The sequence below is a fragment of the Trachurus japonicus genome, chromosome 22 (genome assembly GCF_045865225.1).
Source record: "Trachurus japonicus isolate A0001 chromosome 22, Traja_1.0".
NCBI lineage: Eukaryota > Metazoa > Chordata > Actinopteri > Carangiformes > Carangidae > Trachurus > Trachurus japonicus.
This window is the reverse complement of record NC_140928.1, coordinates 6,145,141-6,163,237: the sequence shown is the minus strand read 5'-3', so window position 1 is coordinate 6,163,237 and position 18,097 is coordinate 6,145,141. Positions and strand designations below refer to the sequence as shown.

At 42.3% G+C, this 18,097-nt stretch overlaps 1 protein-coding gene across 3 annotated transcripts in view; it reads left to right on the top strand.

Annotated features, from left to right (window-relative positions):
- The window catches only part of atrn (attractin), a 151,468-nt gene that overhangs the window by 123,835 nt on the left and 9,536 nt on the right, over positions 1-18,097 (top strand). For all 3 annotated transcript variants that reach the window (XM_085767215.1, XM_085767217.1, XM_085767216.1), the window contains exon 27: positions 7,610-7,717. In XM_085767215.1, the coding sequence (XP_085623341.1) occupies positions 7,610-7,717 (108 nt within the window). The remainder of the gene's footprint in view (positions 1-7,609; positions 7,718-18,097) is intronic.

Here is an 18,097-nt window from a genome sequence, read left to right as displayed (position 1 = left end):
ATCACTTGTCCCTCTCCAACATCCTCCCTTATTTCTCTTTTGTCTCATTTTCCCTCTCTTCGGTTTTTCTTCTGCATTTTGCCCCCCTCCCCTCCCCTCCTCGCCCTCAACCTCCCTCCCTCCCTCCTTTCCTCCCCCCCTTTTGCGCTCTGCTGATGCACTCAATCTCTTTGGCACACCACTGCTCACTGCGAATGCTCAAACACAGTTCCCTCAGACAGCTAATGTGTGTGTGTGATTGTGAATGTGAATGAAAGCATTTAAATCCCCAACTTTAATCGAAGCCCCATCGAATGGTTTTTGACAATATTGCACAACCTGTCGATCGCTTTTAAAGCTGCTATATTCATTATTTGAACCTCAACAATGGCGCAAATGACTGTTCCACTCATTGCTTTGGTTTCCAGCTTCACAACTTTACTCCTGTTGTTCGCTCTCACTGCTATCATCAGCAAAAGAACAAACAAAAAACTCTATGTACTCACTGTAGTTTGTCTGTTCAGCACCAAACTTTAGTCCGACAAACTTAGCAACTTGCTGGTGAGCACAACAAAACATTTAGCATCTTAAAAGGGCACAGACTCACCTCTTGAGACCAAAATGTGCTTTAAAAAAACCCAACAAAGCATGAATATTTTGACTGGCATTCACCAGGTGGTGCAAGCATGAATCCAAGTAAAAAATGCTAATGTTTTATCCCCCAAGTGGCCGAAAATCAATTTACACAAGTTTAGTTAATCAATCACTTACTGTGTAAAACGTCAGAATGAGTGGTGGCTCCTGCAGCTTCACAGATGAGACGACTTCAACTTGTCCAAAATCACACAATATTGAATTAAAATGATACAAAAACACACAAATAATCGTATAATAATAATATTTAAAAGTGCCTTTGATGTCACTCAAGGACACTTAACAAGGGAGATAGAATAAATGAAATACAAAGCAACATACATCAAAGCCATTAGATACAGAATAACACACAAACAGTAGGGAAGGATTTAAGGAATCATTTGTTATTTTGCATTTTAGCTTGAATAAAAAACAATGATTATATCACTTATTGACCAGTTTTCTAATGATTGGTCGATCAGTTAATACAGTTGTTTGTTTTAGCACCATTCCTGTTCTGGTCATGTGACTGTGACTGCTCATGTATTTTAATTGTAACATATGTGCATTTAATTCAAACAGTCTAAATTTACCTGCAGGCACATTCAGTCGTGCTTTTGTTTATACAGAATTAATTCAGCTTGTGTGTGTTTTGAGAGAATTCATTTGCATTTGTGAAAACACACACACACACATACCTAGATGGGCGCTCATGTGCAGGTATCTCCAACCTGCCTGCATGCATGTGTGTGAGTGCACGTGTGTCGACCTCTATGCACACATCTCACATAATTAGGTTTATATATGCACAGCTCACTCTGCCGTAGTCAGATATTGGCTCTCTCTCTCACTCGCACACACACAACCACTGACACACAAACACACACACACACTCTGACTACCCTGCAGAAAACTGAGAGCCAATTTGAGAAGTAGGCGACTTGCACTGTAACTCCTCTGGCTTCTGGTTATCTTTGGAGCGCTGAGTGTTTGCTCTACAGCGGCTGCCTACTCGCAGCATGGCGTAATGAGATTTGTGCAAATTGTATCTTCTGTAGGACTCTCTCCAGGATGGTTGTTCTCCAAATTACGTCTCCTTTACCTGACGGGGGCAGTCGCAGGGGTTAGAGAGGAGGGCTGGAAATCAAATGGACAGATGGTTTCGAGCGCTCAGAGCGACTGCCCAGTGTAGTTGTGGTGGAAAACAGATTGTCATTTGTAGACAGGAACTCATTTTCGTAACACAGCTAAATCACATTTGTGCTTCTATTTGTTTCCAGTTGAAGGAAATCTTGTTTTCTTTTTTTTTTTTTTCTCAGTGGTGTTGTGTGTATTTGTTTTCGCTGTGTTTGTCCAGCACTCCTGTCCATGCTGATAACATTTCAATCACAAACAGTTCTGGATTCAACCGACATGATGACATGGTTGTTTTATTACGTCTCTGACCATCCGACTGCCCCCGTGTATATCGTCCACTGTTGGACTCGATTGTCTGTGTTCCCAGAACCTCGGAGGGGGATTTTGCAAGTCAAATGTTATCATAACCAATTGTAATGATGATGCAAATAAGACCCCGGCTGTGAAAATGTTGTTTATTTGAAACAATAATAGCAATGGGATGCAGACGGCTGATAATTCAATACTTTAGCCGAGAGCTGGTCGCTCCTCTAGTTGTCCCCAGGAGTTGGTGAAGACCAAACCAAGAGCTAAAAGGAGAGTGAATATTGGATTTACCAGGTGAACATTAAAGGGATAGTTCAACATTTTGGCAAATTGGCCCATTGCCATAATCCCTATAGTCATAGCAGTAGGTTTGTTACTGTTTGTTATTGTCAGTGCAAGCTATTTTTAGAACGGCGGAGCAGAGCCGCGAGCTGCTCGGAGGCTAATGGGATTTCTTGGTTTCCCTTTCAAACTCATCAAATACACAATCCAACAACTCCAACACGCTCTGGTGGACAAGTTGTGACCTGCACATTCACCATGCTATGAGAACGTTACGAGACGGAGTTGTTTCAGTAGCGTAGTAAGTAATGTGTTGATTATGAGTTACCAGCTTGTTCTGTTCTGCCTCCAAGTGACTGAGAAAATCAATGAAGCGACTTCATTTATATTTTAGAAGTGGAGTTCAGTTGAAAACACGAATCCTGAAACATGCTAAAATCACACCACAGTCCTCTGATGAGTAAAAAAAAACAGTCATGCAGACATCTGAGTGTTAAACAGATTTTGATTTACTTTATTTTTTTATTTCACAGAAATTGATTCGGTCTTGGCTTTTATTCTAAAAAACCATTGAAAATGTGTTCAGTCTCGGTTGATGAATTGTCCTTAAAGCAAAGAAAAAGTTGCCCTTGAAGTGAGAAACTTTTTATTGCAGCTTTCACACTCGCATCCATTCAGAAACTTCTCCGTTAAAGCCGCTTATTGTTCAGTGTTACAAGCTATTGATTGTGGACGATTCCCGGCAGAGTTATGCGACTGTGAATATGACACACACGCGCAAAATGAATAAATAAAACACACAGGAATTAGGCTATACATGGCTGTTTAAATAAAGGTTACCTGTGTGTCAGACATGAGAGCGGGCTGTTTGCAGAGAGGCAGAGGGAGGTGGACTGAATCTATAAAGTTTGTTTACTGCAACATTCAGATGCTCCTCCATCTGCTCTTTATCCACTAAATCAATTCTGTTGCTTTGTGCTGTTCAAGGAGCTCCGCTTATGAAAAGGATGTTGCCTGCATGCAGATTCTCAGCTCCTCTGCATTCAGCGCTGTTTGCCACGCTGGTCCAGGCTGAAGTGATGCTGCTGCATCCAGCTCTAGTGAGCGAGGCCCTTCCTGCCAGAAGTTCATTAAGAGTTTCATCATCTTCCTCAGAGGGAAACCTGATTTATAGCAGGAGCATTAAGTTTTATAAAAAAAAAAAATACAGATTTGATTATTACCTAATAGGAGTTGGTGTTATAAAATAATTGGTGTAGAGGTGTGTTGTGTTGCTGCACTGACAAAGGTTGCAACGGATGCTTCACGCAGTGGGAAGTCTAATCATGACAAATCGGGACTCGGCACAACGAGTTGCTCATTTGCGTTTTCATTTGTTAGTGTGCGCTGACTGCTGCGGCGCCAGAGACACAGATTCAAGACGTCGGACCGGGCGTGTCGGATGCTTCAGCCTGTTTTTATTTGTGCGTATGGTAATGAGGCAACTCTCTGCCATTGTGTTTGGATTCATTCATACTTTATGGGTGTTATAGTTCTGCTATAATTATTCACACTGTTTCTATTTTTAGCGCCTGCCTGCAGTTTTTCAGATTTGTTTTTTATTTTTCCGTTTTGAAGTGAGAGCTTTTAATAAACCCTCTCTTACATTGTATCTCCTCCACACTAAGTGACGTTCTTATTCCATCTCTGGCTTTATTAACCACTTTAATGTTATTAATTTAATAATAATAAAGCTTTTTATTTTCCAAAAATATCATAAGAGCTCAGTTAAAGCCTTTTGAAAAAGTAGCAGCAGGAAGCACGCAACGCCAGTTCTGTTATTCAAAAACTGACTTGCATTGTTGTCAGAGAGCAAATGTGGTTAAAAAGAGAAGTTGAGTAATGAGTGATTCATTCAAATCAAAAAAACAAGTCAAATCAAGTTAATTCATGTGGCTCATTTTAAAAACAGCTGGAGTCGACCAGACATCAGCAGGAAAACCACAAATAAAAGGCAGAGCATTAAAAGTTAGCAAAACTTCTAAGACGTATTCAGGAATGAAATAAAAGACAAAAACAATACAATGACTAAATTAAAGGTCATTAAAAATGTCTGATGTCTCATTGCACCTCACGTTTTCATCCCCGTGCGCAGACAGCCGTCGTGTCTCTAGTTTAACAGGCAACATGTTTGTCCACAGCGTCTGTGATCTGGAAGACTTTACAGCAGGCAAAGAGTTGAATAGTAATAGAAGTGTCCAAAACCCAGGTCCAGTGAGACAGGATGTTCTGTTCTGTCCCTCAGATGAAGATGCAGCCTTTCACCACAGATCCAGTCCTGAATCACAGATTTTAAACACTGGCATGACGGATCACAGACAGAAGACAATCTCCTCTGTCTTCTTGTCATTCATCCTAAGCCGTCCAGCATTTTCACATCCTGGAGGCCAGGAAGGATGGATGTGATGGAGTTCAAATCTCCACAGGTCCATTTGTATGTCAGTTTAAGTAAACCATAAATAAACCACAAAACCCATACACAAAGAAAACAAAACGACAGAAGCTCCTAAACCACCTGAGGGCGGCGTCCTGCCTGGATTCCACCCTGGACCACAGACTGTATCCTGAGACGCTTTTAAAACACCGGCCACATGTACGTAGGTTTACAAAGAATAGGTCACTGGAGATTTTTTTTAGATGAGCTGATTCTGTGCTATGACGAGCCCCGGAGGCTCATGGGAATGTCTTCATGATGTTGTTATTGTCTAAATAAGATAGAAGCTGTGTTTAAAGCACTTTCCGGGCAGTTTCCAGGTAACAGTTCCCCACTGTCTTCTATCAGTTGACATTTAACTGGCTGCAGGCAGGTTACAGTAAGCTACAATTTAAAAGGCTGCTCTAGCTGCTGTGTGAATAAATAGTGTCTGTGTGAGAGGGTGTGTGTGTTATACAGTATGTGTGTTACTATTTAAGGTCAACCATTTCATCTTTGCGTGACCTCAGACCGTCATTAAAACAATTATGTTGCACTTAAATCCGTCGGTTACATTTTTACGATTAATTGATTCTTTCCTTTGATATTTAAAATGTCACGAACAAGAAGAAATGATCTCTGAGAGATGTGTCGAAACTCGATTTATCTGTTGAACCATCAAAGAAAACGCCCCTCCGTCGTTATGTGATTAATTAAAGGAAAGTTTATTCTCATATTTCATTAACTGTAATCTGCAAATATTTAGTGTCTTTGAAATGGATGTAAATAATAGGCCTATTTAGTGGCTGAGAGTCTGGTACAAAGATTCATGCACTCTGAGCTAGCAGTTAGCTTAGCTTAGTTTAGCTAGTCTTAGCATGAAAAAATTAGGGGATAAACAGCGAGTGTGTCCCTGTCAAAGGTTATAAATATACTTTGTCCAAGTTTTTTACCAGTTAAACATGGTTAAATGAAAATAAAGTAAAACAAGTGGTAAAACAAAAAGCCCTTTGCCTCCATGCAAGCTAAGTAGCCGCTGGCTGTAGCTTCATTTTAATGAGACAAACTTGAGAAAAAAGATCTGATCTTTTTGTTTATTTCTCAAAAAAAAATGCAAATAAACACATTCCCTAAAAAGTTCAACATTTTCTTTTTAAAAGAACTGACTCCAGTAAAAAAAAACTAAAATAAAAAACGAGGGAGCAGCTCCTGTTAGCCCAGCTGTTACAACACAGAGTAGTGCACAGAGATTTGGGTACAGGCACACATCCACAGGAATTTAATGAGCTGGCTCGCTCCACAAAGAGAATCCAGGACATTAAATTTAGACGTTTTTATTTTATTTTATTCTCTTGTCAGGCTTCATTGTTTGACAGAGAGAGACTTCCCATCACGCTATTTCTGTGGCACACTTGGTAAGGATATGATTATGAGACATCACATGAAGGAAGATGGATTGGAAGGAAGATTAATTGACTGGAAGGCCGTCCCTTCACGAGCATGGGCCCTGACCCCCCACCTCCCCCCTCCCACCCCTGTGTGAACACGCCTGGACGCAGAAATGCCACGTGTGATTTCTGCCGTGTGTGTACTTTGAAGCTGAACTGCTGCGCTGCCCTTTTGCACCTCCTCCTCTCTGGCAGCGACTCGCCGTAATGAGACAGAGGCCAATAGATTGTGTCAAACTTCTTTTGATTGTCTGTCACCACACACATCAGCGCTCTGCTGTTGCTGTTTGACTTCCTTTATGATCAGTTAGATGCTGTTTGACTTTTTTTTTGTGTCTCATTTCTGTCAGCGTTTTTCCTGCTTGTACAGCGGTTGCAGGTCTTATTGTTTTGTTCAAGGTTCTCGCTGCTGGTGTTCAGGTCTTAGTGTCTCGGCACACTTTGACAGCGTTTTTGTTTCTCTATTCATAGCTCTTTGACAGGCGAAGATGCAGCTACATCGGCTTCTTCACTATGGTCTTAGGCTTGCCTCAAACTCCTCTTCCTCCTTCCCTGCCGTCCTCTCCTCTTCCCCTCCTTCGCTCCCTCATAATCACCTCCCACCTCCTCCTCCTCCTCCTCCTCCTCTTCCTTTGGCCAAGGTCCATGTTATAAATCAGAACAAAGTGAGACGGTGCCTCCACTTTGCAGTAGTGGAAAGTTACCGCTAAGTACATTTATGCACTTACAGTTTAGAGGTCCTTGTGCTTTACTGGATTGTTTCCATTATATAGTCATTTATATTTCTACACTGATGCATTTTCACTTCACTATATTCATCTGACAAGCACAGAAAGACATTTTCATTAAAAAAAAGTGTGTATAGAACGTGATTTTTACTGCCAGCTAATAAAAAAGTAGTAGAAATTTTGCTGCACCACTTAAAACACTACAACACAAAAGCAAAAGTTATTAAATAATTCTGTAATGTGTTGTGCAACAGTCATTATTTAGGGTGTAAATGGATTAAACATAGGAAGCTGGTTAATACAGTAGCTGATTGTTTCCCTGCAGAGTTGGTGGAGACCAAAGCAGAGCTTCAAAATAAGAAAAAAAAAGAAAATAGACTGAAGCTTACATAAGTCTCTGTCTGCAAACACTTTAGTCATATATAAACTTCATGATATCTCAGTCTTGTGTTTGGTCCCTGTATGCACTTGTGTGTGAATAACACTTGCACAATGTCCCCATGTTTTATTAACTTGCACTCAGCCTCCAGAGACAAACACTGGAGTCACACTGGGCAGCTGATTGGAGAACAGACAGTGGACATTGTGTGTGTTTACCTGTGAGTGACCTTCGCTCTCCTCCTCTTCTTCCTCCTTTTCCCTAGCAACTGCTGAGGGAGATGCAGCAGATGGCGAGCCGGCCTTTCGCCACCATCAACGTCGCCTTGGAGACGGACGAAGAGCCGCCTGACCTGATAGGAGGAAACGTCAAGGTGAGCGCAACCTTTTTCACCACCTCGCCGCCGCAGACATCCACCTTTTTTTTCTTTTTTCTCTTTCTTTTTTTAGTCAGGCTCTTGAGCAGGGAAACGTCATCTTTCATGGACGTTGTCACTCATCCTCTCTCTCTGGAGAGGGAGCTGAGCCGCGTGGCCTCTTCGCTGTGGTCTCTGTGATTACAGCCACTAAAGTGAGAGATATTCCTCACACCATCTGTTTCACGTCATCTCTGAGCCTGAACTCTTTGAGGTGGTTCTGTGAGTTTGCAGCGAGCCAAGGAATCTAAAATTGAGCTCACTTAGAGAGGAGAGTTTGAAGTGTAGTGCAGGTCTAGTACACCTAATGAGGGTCAACGCAGTGTACACTTGGCGGGCCCGAGCGAAGGCCGAACGCCGATGAAAGTGGGCCGCTGATGAGTAACGCAGCACATTATACCAGTTGCAGCCAGTTATTGTGGGTAGGCAGTGAATTCTAATGGGATTGAATTCAGTTAACCCTGAAGTTAAACACATGCAGATGAGAGGAAGGTAATGTAGATTAAGACTGTGCTCAGAAATAAGCAGAAAGTTTTTATTCTAACACAAGAGAGATTCTTCATTTGGGAAAAAAAATAAAATAAACGCCTACTTGCAGGAAATGGAAATGTTTGTTGGCATGAAAATAAAGAACATTAGGGGCACTATTAAAGTTATGACTCATCTTACAAAAACAGTGCTGTTTTGGTCCATCCAGCCATCTGTGTGTTTGAATTACAGGCAGAAACTGAAGGTAAAAAAGTTCTGTCAAAAAAAAAAGCAGCAGATTGGACCTCATCCATTTATATAGGAGAGCAACATAAAGAGTGAAAGACAGAAAGACAAGTTCTGTCTTTTTCAAACTGCGGCTCTTTGTTTATCACGATGCTTCAGGGAAATCAGATTTCCTATACTTCCAAATCACTGAAACACATTTTCTCGCTAGTATTGGTTTACAGCCGTGCAGAGGTTTGCAGATATCTTTCTGTGAAACTTCAGTAACCAGCACAACTTTTGTTTGTGATGCTCAAAGCATTTTTGGGGAAAAAAAAAAAAAATTCTCTCCAGGCAGGAACTACAGTATGTCCAAGCTGCTCTGATTAATACAAAAGCTTCAGTGTGCACAGTTTGTAGGAACTATTTCTTAAACTCTTCACCACATCCTCCATCACTGTGTTCAATTATCTCGGCCGAGACAGACGACACACACACAGCTTCAATACTGGGGGGATCTGGTGATTAAGAAAACAGGACACATCATATTTATACAGTGAGGAAAACAAAGCACTTCCACTAAAAGAAGAAATATCAGCCGTCCTCGGTGGTCGGTGGAGTCACAGTCAGAAGAATCGATGTTGTGAAACACGGTGATGATTAGAATAAAAACAGACGCTTCTTCACCCCCCAAAAAATGTTAAATATACTGAGGAAGATTCAAGTTTAAGTGAAATCTTTGTTTGCTCTTTAGTTTTTTACAGTGTAATCTTTCCCCACTGCGAGCACCACAGAACAAAATGACTTTCACCTCCAGCTCATCAGAACAGAAAAGCACTGCAAATCAAATTAAATCAAATCAAATGAACTACATGCTCAGTTTACGAGGCTTTTATTTCTTGTGATTATCGACAAACTGACCAACTGTGTGTGTTGACAGTATTTATCTGTGTTTTGATGGGCCCCCATTGCATTACCCTCCTCACATGTAGCACAGGATTTTCAGTGCAAATCCAAATGCACAAAGTCAATGTGTTGCTCCATGGCGCCGTCTTCTCTCATATTAAAACCTACATTACCCACAATGCAATTCAAACAGCAGCAGTGTGGTGGGGAGGTTCACTTGTGTCGTGCAACCAGCAGCTGATGTGGGGGGAGCGATGAGGTAAACTCAACGTCCGTCCACGGTCACACCTCCAGATTGTTTTTTCATTTCCAGACTTTCCAGTCTTTAGCAACAGGCGGTGACTCTCTGGCTGTTTGGGTTTGATTCTCACAAAGAGATCTATAGCTGCAAAATTAAAGTTTAACTACAGTGGATTTCACTGTAGAGCAATATCAGATTAACAGAAGGGAACCGAGTCTGTTGAAGTTAGAAATTGTATTTAAAGGTAAATATCAAGCCGTTGGAGACTTAATTATAGAGCAGAGTTGGAGGCGCCGGTGGAGTTGCAGCAGGTTAGAGCAGATTTAAATGCCGATACTGTGCACGGAGGCAGCAGCAGAGAACATTTAGTTATAGAGTTACAGAAATTGCGGTTGAGCATTCGGCAGGCGCGGGTGGGGGGGCCGAGGGGGGGGCGTAGGCGGGCGTACCTGTGACTGTGCACTTTGTGATGAATGACCTCTGAATGCAGATGTAGTGCAGAATTATAGGGCTGTTTCTGCAGCGTGGCTCCGGGGCCCCTCGTCTCTGACAGGGGCCATGCATCTCAAGGGGCGCTCGGGCTCCCAAACACAAGGTTAGTCCCAGCAGAGGCCGCGGGGCCCCTGGGGAAGATCAGCAGCTAATCAAACCGCCGCTCCGACAGGAATTATCCCTCCTCCTCTCACTTCTCCTCCCTCATCTCTGATGTTTCTCATCTTCTCCGTCTTTTTCTTCCCTTTGCACCTCATTTTGTTTTCATCTCTCTCTTGCTTCTTTTATCTCTCTACTTCTACTTCTATTAGTTTTTCCTTTATTTCCACACCACATTTTTAGGTTCTTTTTTGTTTCCCCCCTTTGTGCTGTTTATCAACCTGTTTCTTTTGTCTTTACTTTTCTTTGAATCTTTCCTCTGGTCTTTGTATCTTCTTGCTTCCTCTCTCGTCTCCTGTCTGACACTCTTACTTCACCGTAGTGTTCCCCTCTAATTTACTAGCACTTTACTGATCCTATCAGGCGTCTGCGGTTTTTTTTGTTGGCCTTATCTGCTGCTTCTGGTGTGTGTGTGTGTGTGTGTGTGTGTGTGTGTGTGTGTGTGTGTGTGTGTGTGTGTGTGTGTGTGTGAGGGTATGTATGAGTGTGTGTCTTTGTGTACCTCTGCATGTTTGTGTGGGTGTTGCCGTGTGTGCTGTTGTGCAGAAAAGAAAAGATGCAGCTTGCTGTGGAAATCAGGCGCCCTACGCCGCCTCCTCCATCTCTGCTTTACCTTTTCTTCTCCCACCACGACTCTTCTTTTCCTCCATTCTTCCCGGCCTGCTCTCCTTCTCTCCGTCAGGGCAGCAGCAGCAGCAGCAGCAGCCCAGGAGCAGAGATCCAATTTAGATCTTCCTCCTCAGCTTTCTGTGCCTTCACCAGCTCAGACGGTGAGCGCACACTATCCTATCTCCTCGTGGAGATTGAGCGACGCGGAGCAGGTTCTTCCCCTTGTTTCCATGCTGTTTTATCAGGGCGCTACAGTAGTGTATTAAGACCCACGATCAGAGCATACAGGGGGCCAGACTCTGCACACGGAGCTGAAGATCATTAAAGTTGTTTATAGCCTCGGTGGGAAGTCCAAACTTGCTCCACCGATGAGATATATTCACTCTGCTTCTGCCAAATGGAGCTTGCGGGCCCAGCCTCACGGGCAGATGATTACCTTTGTGACGCCTAATGCTCTGCTTTTATTTATAGATACCGTGGGACGAGAGAAAATCAGGACGTGCAATGTGAAAAATGGCGAGTTGGGGGAGGGGGAGGGCAGCTCCGGTTTATCTAACGTGGTTGGTTGTGGTGCACCATTATCTTCCCTCCACTCTCAGGGTATCGCATCAAATTGAAGGCATTTGGCAGATTTCTAGAGCAATTGCACGAGTGTGATAACCTTAATTCAGTGACTGTCAAGTGTTGCAGGCAAAGAACAACTAAGGTCAAAGGTCCAAACACCAGAGCTGTGTTCAATTATGATCATTCCTCTCCGATAGCTGCGTGGTAAAGACTTAAATTTGGAAGCGAATTGTTGTGGAGACGCACGTGAGGCAGCAACCTCCTTCAACAGGTGACACAATTACATCTTTAATGTCTCAAGTGTTGTTTATAACTAGAAGTAAATTATCTCTGTTATTTATAACGTCTCTCGTGGCAAGATTTCTTTATCGTGCGGTCGCCCATGGGATCAGGAGAGTCCACGGTTGTTTTTAGGAAGGAGGCAGAAAAAGTTTGCAGTTAAACTTGCAGGACGTTGCAGGAAGCCACTGGTGAGTCAGTTGTCATGAATAATTTTCGTTGAAGGAGAAGCACAGCGAGAGGAGGCGAGGCGAGAGGTCCATGAAGCCTTGTTTTTATTTGTTCGCAGTAATCAGACATTTAGCTCCACACAGATCTCAGGGAATCAGCTGAGAACCGGCTCACCTACTGAGTCCTGCTGACATTCATTACAGATATTGGGAGGTGGCTGCTGTTGACTTAGTTTTCATTAGTTTGAAGGGCATTATATACTCCGAAGTGGCCTGAAGCAGGAAGAACAACCAGAAAAACAATACCACCCATACAGTAGTAGGGATGCTCTTATTGATCAACTAAAGATATGTGATTGGGAAATAATGCATCCAATCTCTGATCACTTTAAAACTGGAACAATGGATCACGGTGCACGAACTTACTCACAGATTATATTGTAGCGTCCTCATAACCTATGGGAGTGTCTCCTGAAATATCGCCAATGTGCCAGACCTCAGTTGTCATGGTTGCGACGATAAAAAGGTGGATCTTACCGACAGGGGTGCACCTACCTTTAACACCATGGTTACTAAAGCAAAGATGCTACAAGAACGTCTTGCTTTGGTTTAGGAAAAGATCGGGATTTGAGTTAAAGCAAGTCAGTAATTCCTCTGGATGAGATTATTTTTGTTGTCGTGGTTACATATAAACTGATGGTTTCACCGCATGGGAATCAAACACAGCTCTATTTTGTTGACCCATCCAACCTCGTCCTGATGTAGACTTTGTGTCTTGCACTGTCCATGTGGCAACAAAACGTAACCATGCTTCAACAACAACCTGCTTTGCAGTTTATTCGTCCAATTTAGAGAAGAGCTGATCTCCTCCTTTTAACCTCCGATTACCTGACAGATAACCTTCACTTCAACCTGTTTCCCTTCATTCCTCTGCAGTTTATATTTGTTGCAATATGACGTTTAGAATTAAAGGCCGACCAAACATTTTTGGCAAACAGAAACCAATGAACGAAAAACTCATCAAAGTTGGCTCAGTGGAAGTGTCTGTACCTGGTGAGTCATAGCAACAGGGAGTTTGACTGGCTCTCATCGCTGGCGGGGTGGGGGGGCTCACCCCCCCGACTGCTGCTGAAGTAGAGATGAATGCAACGGATGAAAGCGGACGAGCATGCAGCCGCAGCGTATGCCCACGTCAGTGTGTGTGTGTGTGTGGGCACAGCAGTGATGCTACGTGCTGGGCTAATTACTGGAGGTAATTTAACAAAACCTTTCGCTGCTCTGCCTGGCCAGTCTAGATAACTCTCCAGAGGAGGTTGGGCAGGCGGGAGAGGAGGGGAGGGCTTCGGCGCTCTAAAACAAAGGCATCTGCTGGGGAATGTTATTAACACACAGCCTCTGAAGAAGACCGCAGGAAAAGACACTACCTTTGGGGAACATCTTAGGCAAGAGGCAGGGAAAAAAATCACATTCACAAAGAGTTTAAAAGGATGGATAATTGAATTTTTCAAGGTGTTTTGTTTTGTTTTTGCAGCTTTAATTACTGCTCAGGCCAAAATAAAGTGGACATGTGTGTTGAAGGAGATAAACTGTGTTCTTTAGGGGGTGCTCTGTGTTGTTTTTGTGGAAAATGGGAAAGGAAGTGAAGTGGTTGGCTTGCACGCTCAGGTTGAAATTGAGGTTGCACATTGGATACAATAGTCTTTCTGATGAACTCTCAATGCAATCGATTAGGAAATGAGCTTGTTAAAATCAAAATGATCCCCCTGTCACATCCGCACATCAGCTTGACAGCGAGCCTCCACCACTTCCAGATTTATTTTTGCAGTGCCTATTCCCTCTCCAGTTTGAATAAGAGATGCTGGTGTTAGAAAATGAGAAATGAGCATGTAAACAAACAAGAACCTAAGAGCAGCTTGCAGCTGCTGCAGTGGAAATTGGATTTGGCAGAGGAGTTTTATGACAGCCCTAAGCTGTAAAATTAAAAGCTGTCAGTCTTGTTCTTCTTTTAGTTATTTGTTTTTCAAGAGTACAGATGTGCTCAGGTTATCACGGGCCAAGCTCATCTTTCCAACTGTAAACATTGTGGATAAGAAATACATTTTGCTCGAGGCAAAAACAGAAGCGTGGACCGGAGTGAGCCGAGCCTGGTCGGACCGCTCCTGGCAAGGCCAAAATAATTGTTTCTTCTCTTGTACCTAGAGATCGAGAAGCAAAATTAGCCGAGTGTGATATTGTAGCACCTAATGTTGTATTTGAACACTTGTCAGTATTTTTAATTCCCATTTCTCAGAGATCCACGTCGCAGCCACACATAATGATGTTCTAGGAGCATGATATTGAAAATGGAAAGAAATGATCCTTTACACGGAGAGCCGGGTTGTCTTATCCAGTTATTGACTCATCACTCATTTATCACACAAAGCTGTAAGTGATATTAATGTTCTTGGCCCCTGAGGGACACCACTGGCTTTGGCTGCAGTCAAATGGAAAAACAAAATGGTAATTTGCTCTCTTTCAGTATTTAATTAGGATACTTTCATCTGGTTCACTCCCACCTCTTGCGTGAGCGCCTCTAAAGTGGTTCCAGAGTGGGATCGGAGAGTCTTTTGGACGAGGTCCCAAAGGGTCCTCTGACAAGATTATATATGTTTAATTTCATGCCTTTTACATTGATCATTTCCTCCCACATCAGTCCTACTGTAGGCAACACGTAATGTATGTAAATGGGAGGAGATTGTGAATGTAACTGCTTAAGTCTTTACTAGTGTGCAACAGGTGGACGAAAATATAATAACATTTTTATTATATAAAACTGGTTTTAATTTTTTAAGTTCTTCAGTATATAATTTACCTTCTACTTGGTCCATCTCTCACAGCTATAAAATGAGCACCCAAAGAAAACCTGTGCATGTGGTGCATGCATCAAATATATGTATTAATCTAATTGAAAGGACCAGTGCGTAATAATTGGCAAGGTTATTGGCAAAATCTGAATATACTAGCCATGAATATATTTGTATAAGTGTATAATCGCTATAAAATAAAGTTTGTTTAGTTTTTGTAGCCTTATAATTATTCTTATATACATATAACAAGGGTCTTGCTTCAGAGAGTGTCGCCATCTTGCGCCGCCATGTTTGTACGGCAGCCCGAACGGAAAATCCAGCCAGCCACAGAGCATGTTTCAAGAGTTTCACGTTCATAAGTAAACCAACAAAGAAGGAGTAGGAAAAAGCAGACATATACAGTATATGTTTTAGATTTTAGATTTTACACCCTGGACCTTTAATGTTGGGGACGTCTTCTTCACTATTATCACAAGACGACACTGTTTTCTTCTGTCGTCTTCACTCAGAGGCTTTTTTACCACCTCCAGTATAAGAAGAATGAACTGATAAACTTATTATGTCCAGCTAATGCAGTTGAATACCTCAGCCCTGTAATAAAGTCAGGACACTGCTGCCTGGCTGCAGCTTGTCCTATCGAGTTGCATTGTGTTCTCTTGACAGGCGCTCCTATTGTAAGGTGCTAAGTGTTTGTCACATAACGTAAAGGCTGAAAACCTAATTGTTTCCTGTTCAGACCAGTTATTGTTGATCCAAGCAGGTCGGTGTTAGATAAAACATTACCTCTGTGTGTTTTCATTTAGACACATAGGGAATATTAGACACAAGTGAAGCATCTGTGATGAACGGTGTCGCAGACAAATTACCTTCATGGTGTTTATTCGCTGCAAACAAATTAGACCACAGTTAAAATGATTTGTGGCTTCTCTCGCACACCTGTGGTATTTTTGGCTCTCGTGTTTCTCATCAATGAATCCACATTGTTCATTAAACCTCCCACTTCCTGGTGTATAGAAGCTGCTCCTGTCTGTCCACACTTTCTTCTTCATTCTCTTAGCTTTGCACGGGAGGATGAATCCGTCATTGTATCGGCAGCCTGCTGGAAGCTGTCAATCTTATTTGTTTGTGGTAATTATTGTTGTTATATTTTGAATATATAATTTACGGCGATTAAAGTTTCTTTTAAAAGTAATGTTGATGCTGCTGAACACAAGGAGAGACGGATGAGAGCAGAAATAAAACAGGAGTGACGATGAAATGAAGGAAGGGGGAAAGGGATTATTCTAAATTTTTCCTTGTGAGATTCATATGTCTAAGGATGGACGATGTCTCACACAGGACAAAGTGTCTCCTCCCCTGAGACAAACCTATCTTCATTTAGTCTTTTTTTTTAAAATAAACTTGAGTCGACAGCAGAGACCAAGATAATCAAGGTGGCAGCTGTGGATGTAAAAACAAAGCAGTGACCCAACGTCTCCCTCAACATCCTGTTTGTTTACATTAATCACGCTCATTCCTCAAAGTCGCAGCAGTGTGTTGATGATTTATTGTTAAAATCCCAGCGTGTCAGAGTTGAGAAGCTGCACATCACTCCGCTATCCAAATATGTGTCTGAGTACTTGTTATTTTCTGTGCGTCGGTTTGACTGCAGTGTTTTCCAGCAGCTCGCTCTGACTGACCCGCCACAAGCTCATTTGTCTGCATCTGAACCCCCCCCCTCCTCCTCCCTCACTCCCATGTCAGTTCTTAGAGGGGTGTGTAGGGGGGGGGTAACGCTGCATGTGTGTGAGTCCAGGATCAACACGGCTTAAAAAACTGCTGCGAGCTACACAGGCCACATACACGTGCACACACAACCTCTTAATAACCTTCTCTGTCCAAAGATGCGTAAACACACATGTTCACATGAGCCTCCAACAGACCTGAAATCTTTACCATCGCTGTCGTTATCTGTCTCTTTTAATAAGGACTGTTTGGCCTTCAAACATAGGTCTCATTACATTAGCATCACAGATAGCTACAAACCCCCACCGCACTGTTTCTAATGAACCCTGTAGATACTAATTGGTCTCCTCATCAGTTTAATCACTGATCAGATGGAGTATGAAATTCTGCTGTGTATATATATTGACTGACGGCATCCAAGCAGAGCTCTTATAGTATGAGTCTTGGTTAATTCTTATTTTCTATAAGAATTAACTCCTCCTGGAGTTTCACTTTGGCTGAAAAGTGGAAAATTTAAGGAGACTGATTGTCTGACGATTATTCTGTTTTTTGTTTTTTCTTCTTACCGAGGGTCTTTGTTTCTCTTTGTTTTCTTAAAAGAGCATTTTCATTGTTTCTTTTCCTCCCACAGACAAGACGTGAAGAAAGAAAGAAAAACGAAAGAAAAAACTTTTATAGACTGATCTGACATTAAACAAATCCCCTCAAGGGCTGAAAACTGTCTGATTCATACTATTCATGGCACTATTTTGTTGCTGTTTATTGAGCTGATTTTATTTCCTTGTGTATAAGAGATGATAATTGAATTACAAATGTTTCAAAGGCTGGATCCTGGTTCTCTCAGCTGCAAATAGAACCAAATGCTTAGGGTTTTTTCAGAGGCATGTGAGCCTGTCTCTTTACTGTCATTACATTTCTTCTGACCCACATTTAGCCATAGCCCACTTCTGAGGAGACCATAGACTGTGTAGAGTGGTTTTGGATTTAAGAGTGAGCTGCTCCACCGTTGCCATCTTGGCAGGGCCTGACTCCGCCCCCTAACTCCTGGCTAATCCAAAAATAGCCGAAATTATGGTGCATACCGAAGGACGAAGGAAGGAAGGGCAAAAGGAAAGATGGGAGGAAAGAAGGAAGTAAAGATACAGTAGAAGGAGGTCGGGAACAGATTGGGTCAAGAAGGAAGGAAGGGAGGGAAAAGGATTGTGGAAAGAAGGAAGGGAAAATGGAAGGAAAGAAAGATGGAGGGAAGAAACAGATTCATTCAAGAAAGGAAGAAGGGAAAAAGGAAGGAAAGAAAGATGGAGGGAGGGAGGGAACAGATCAGGTCAATTGGATCAAAAGAGGAAGGAAGAAGAAGTGAGGATGAAGGGAAGGAGGAAAGAAAGAAAGAAAGAAAGAAAGAAAGAAAGAAAGAAAGAAAGAAAGAAAGAAAGAAAGAAAGAAAGAAAGAAGGATGGAGGAAGGGAGCAGATTAGGTCAATTTGACCCAGAAGGACAACAGGAGGGTTAATAAAATTCAAATGTGTGTGTATAAATGTCATGAAGCTGTAGAGACCAAAAGTGTTTTTGCATCAAGCCGTAAACATGTTTGTTTCTGCTGTGATGGACGTTTTAACATTGGAGTCTATGGGGACTGAGTCACTCTTGGAGACGT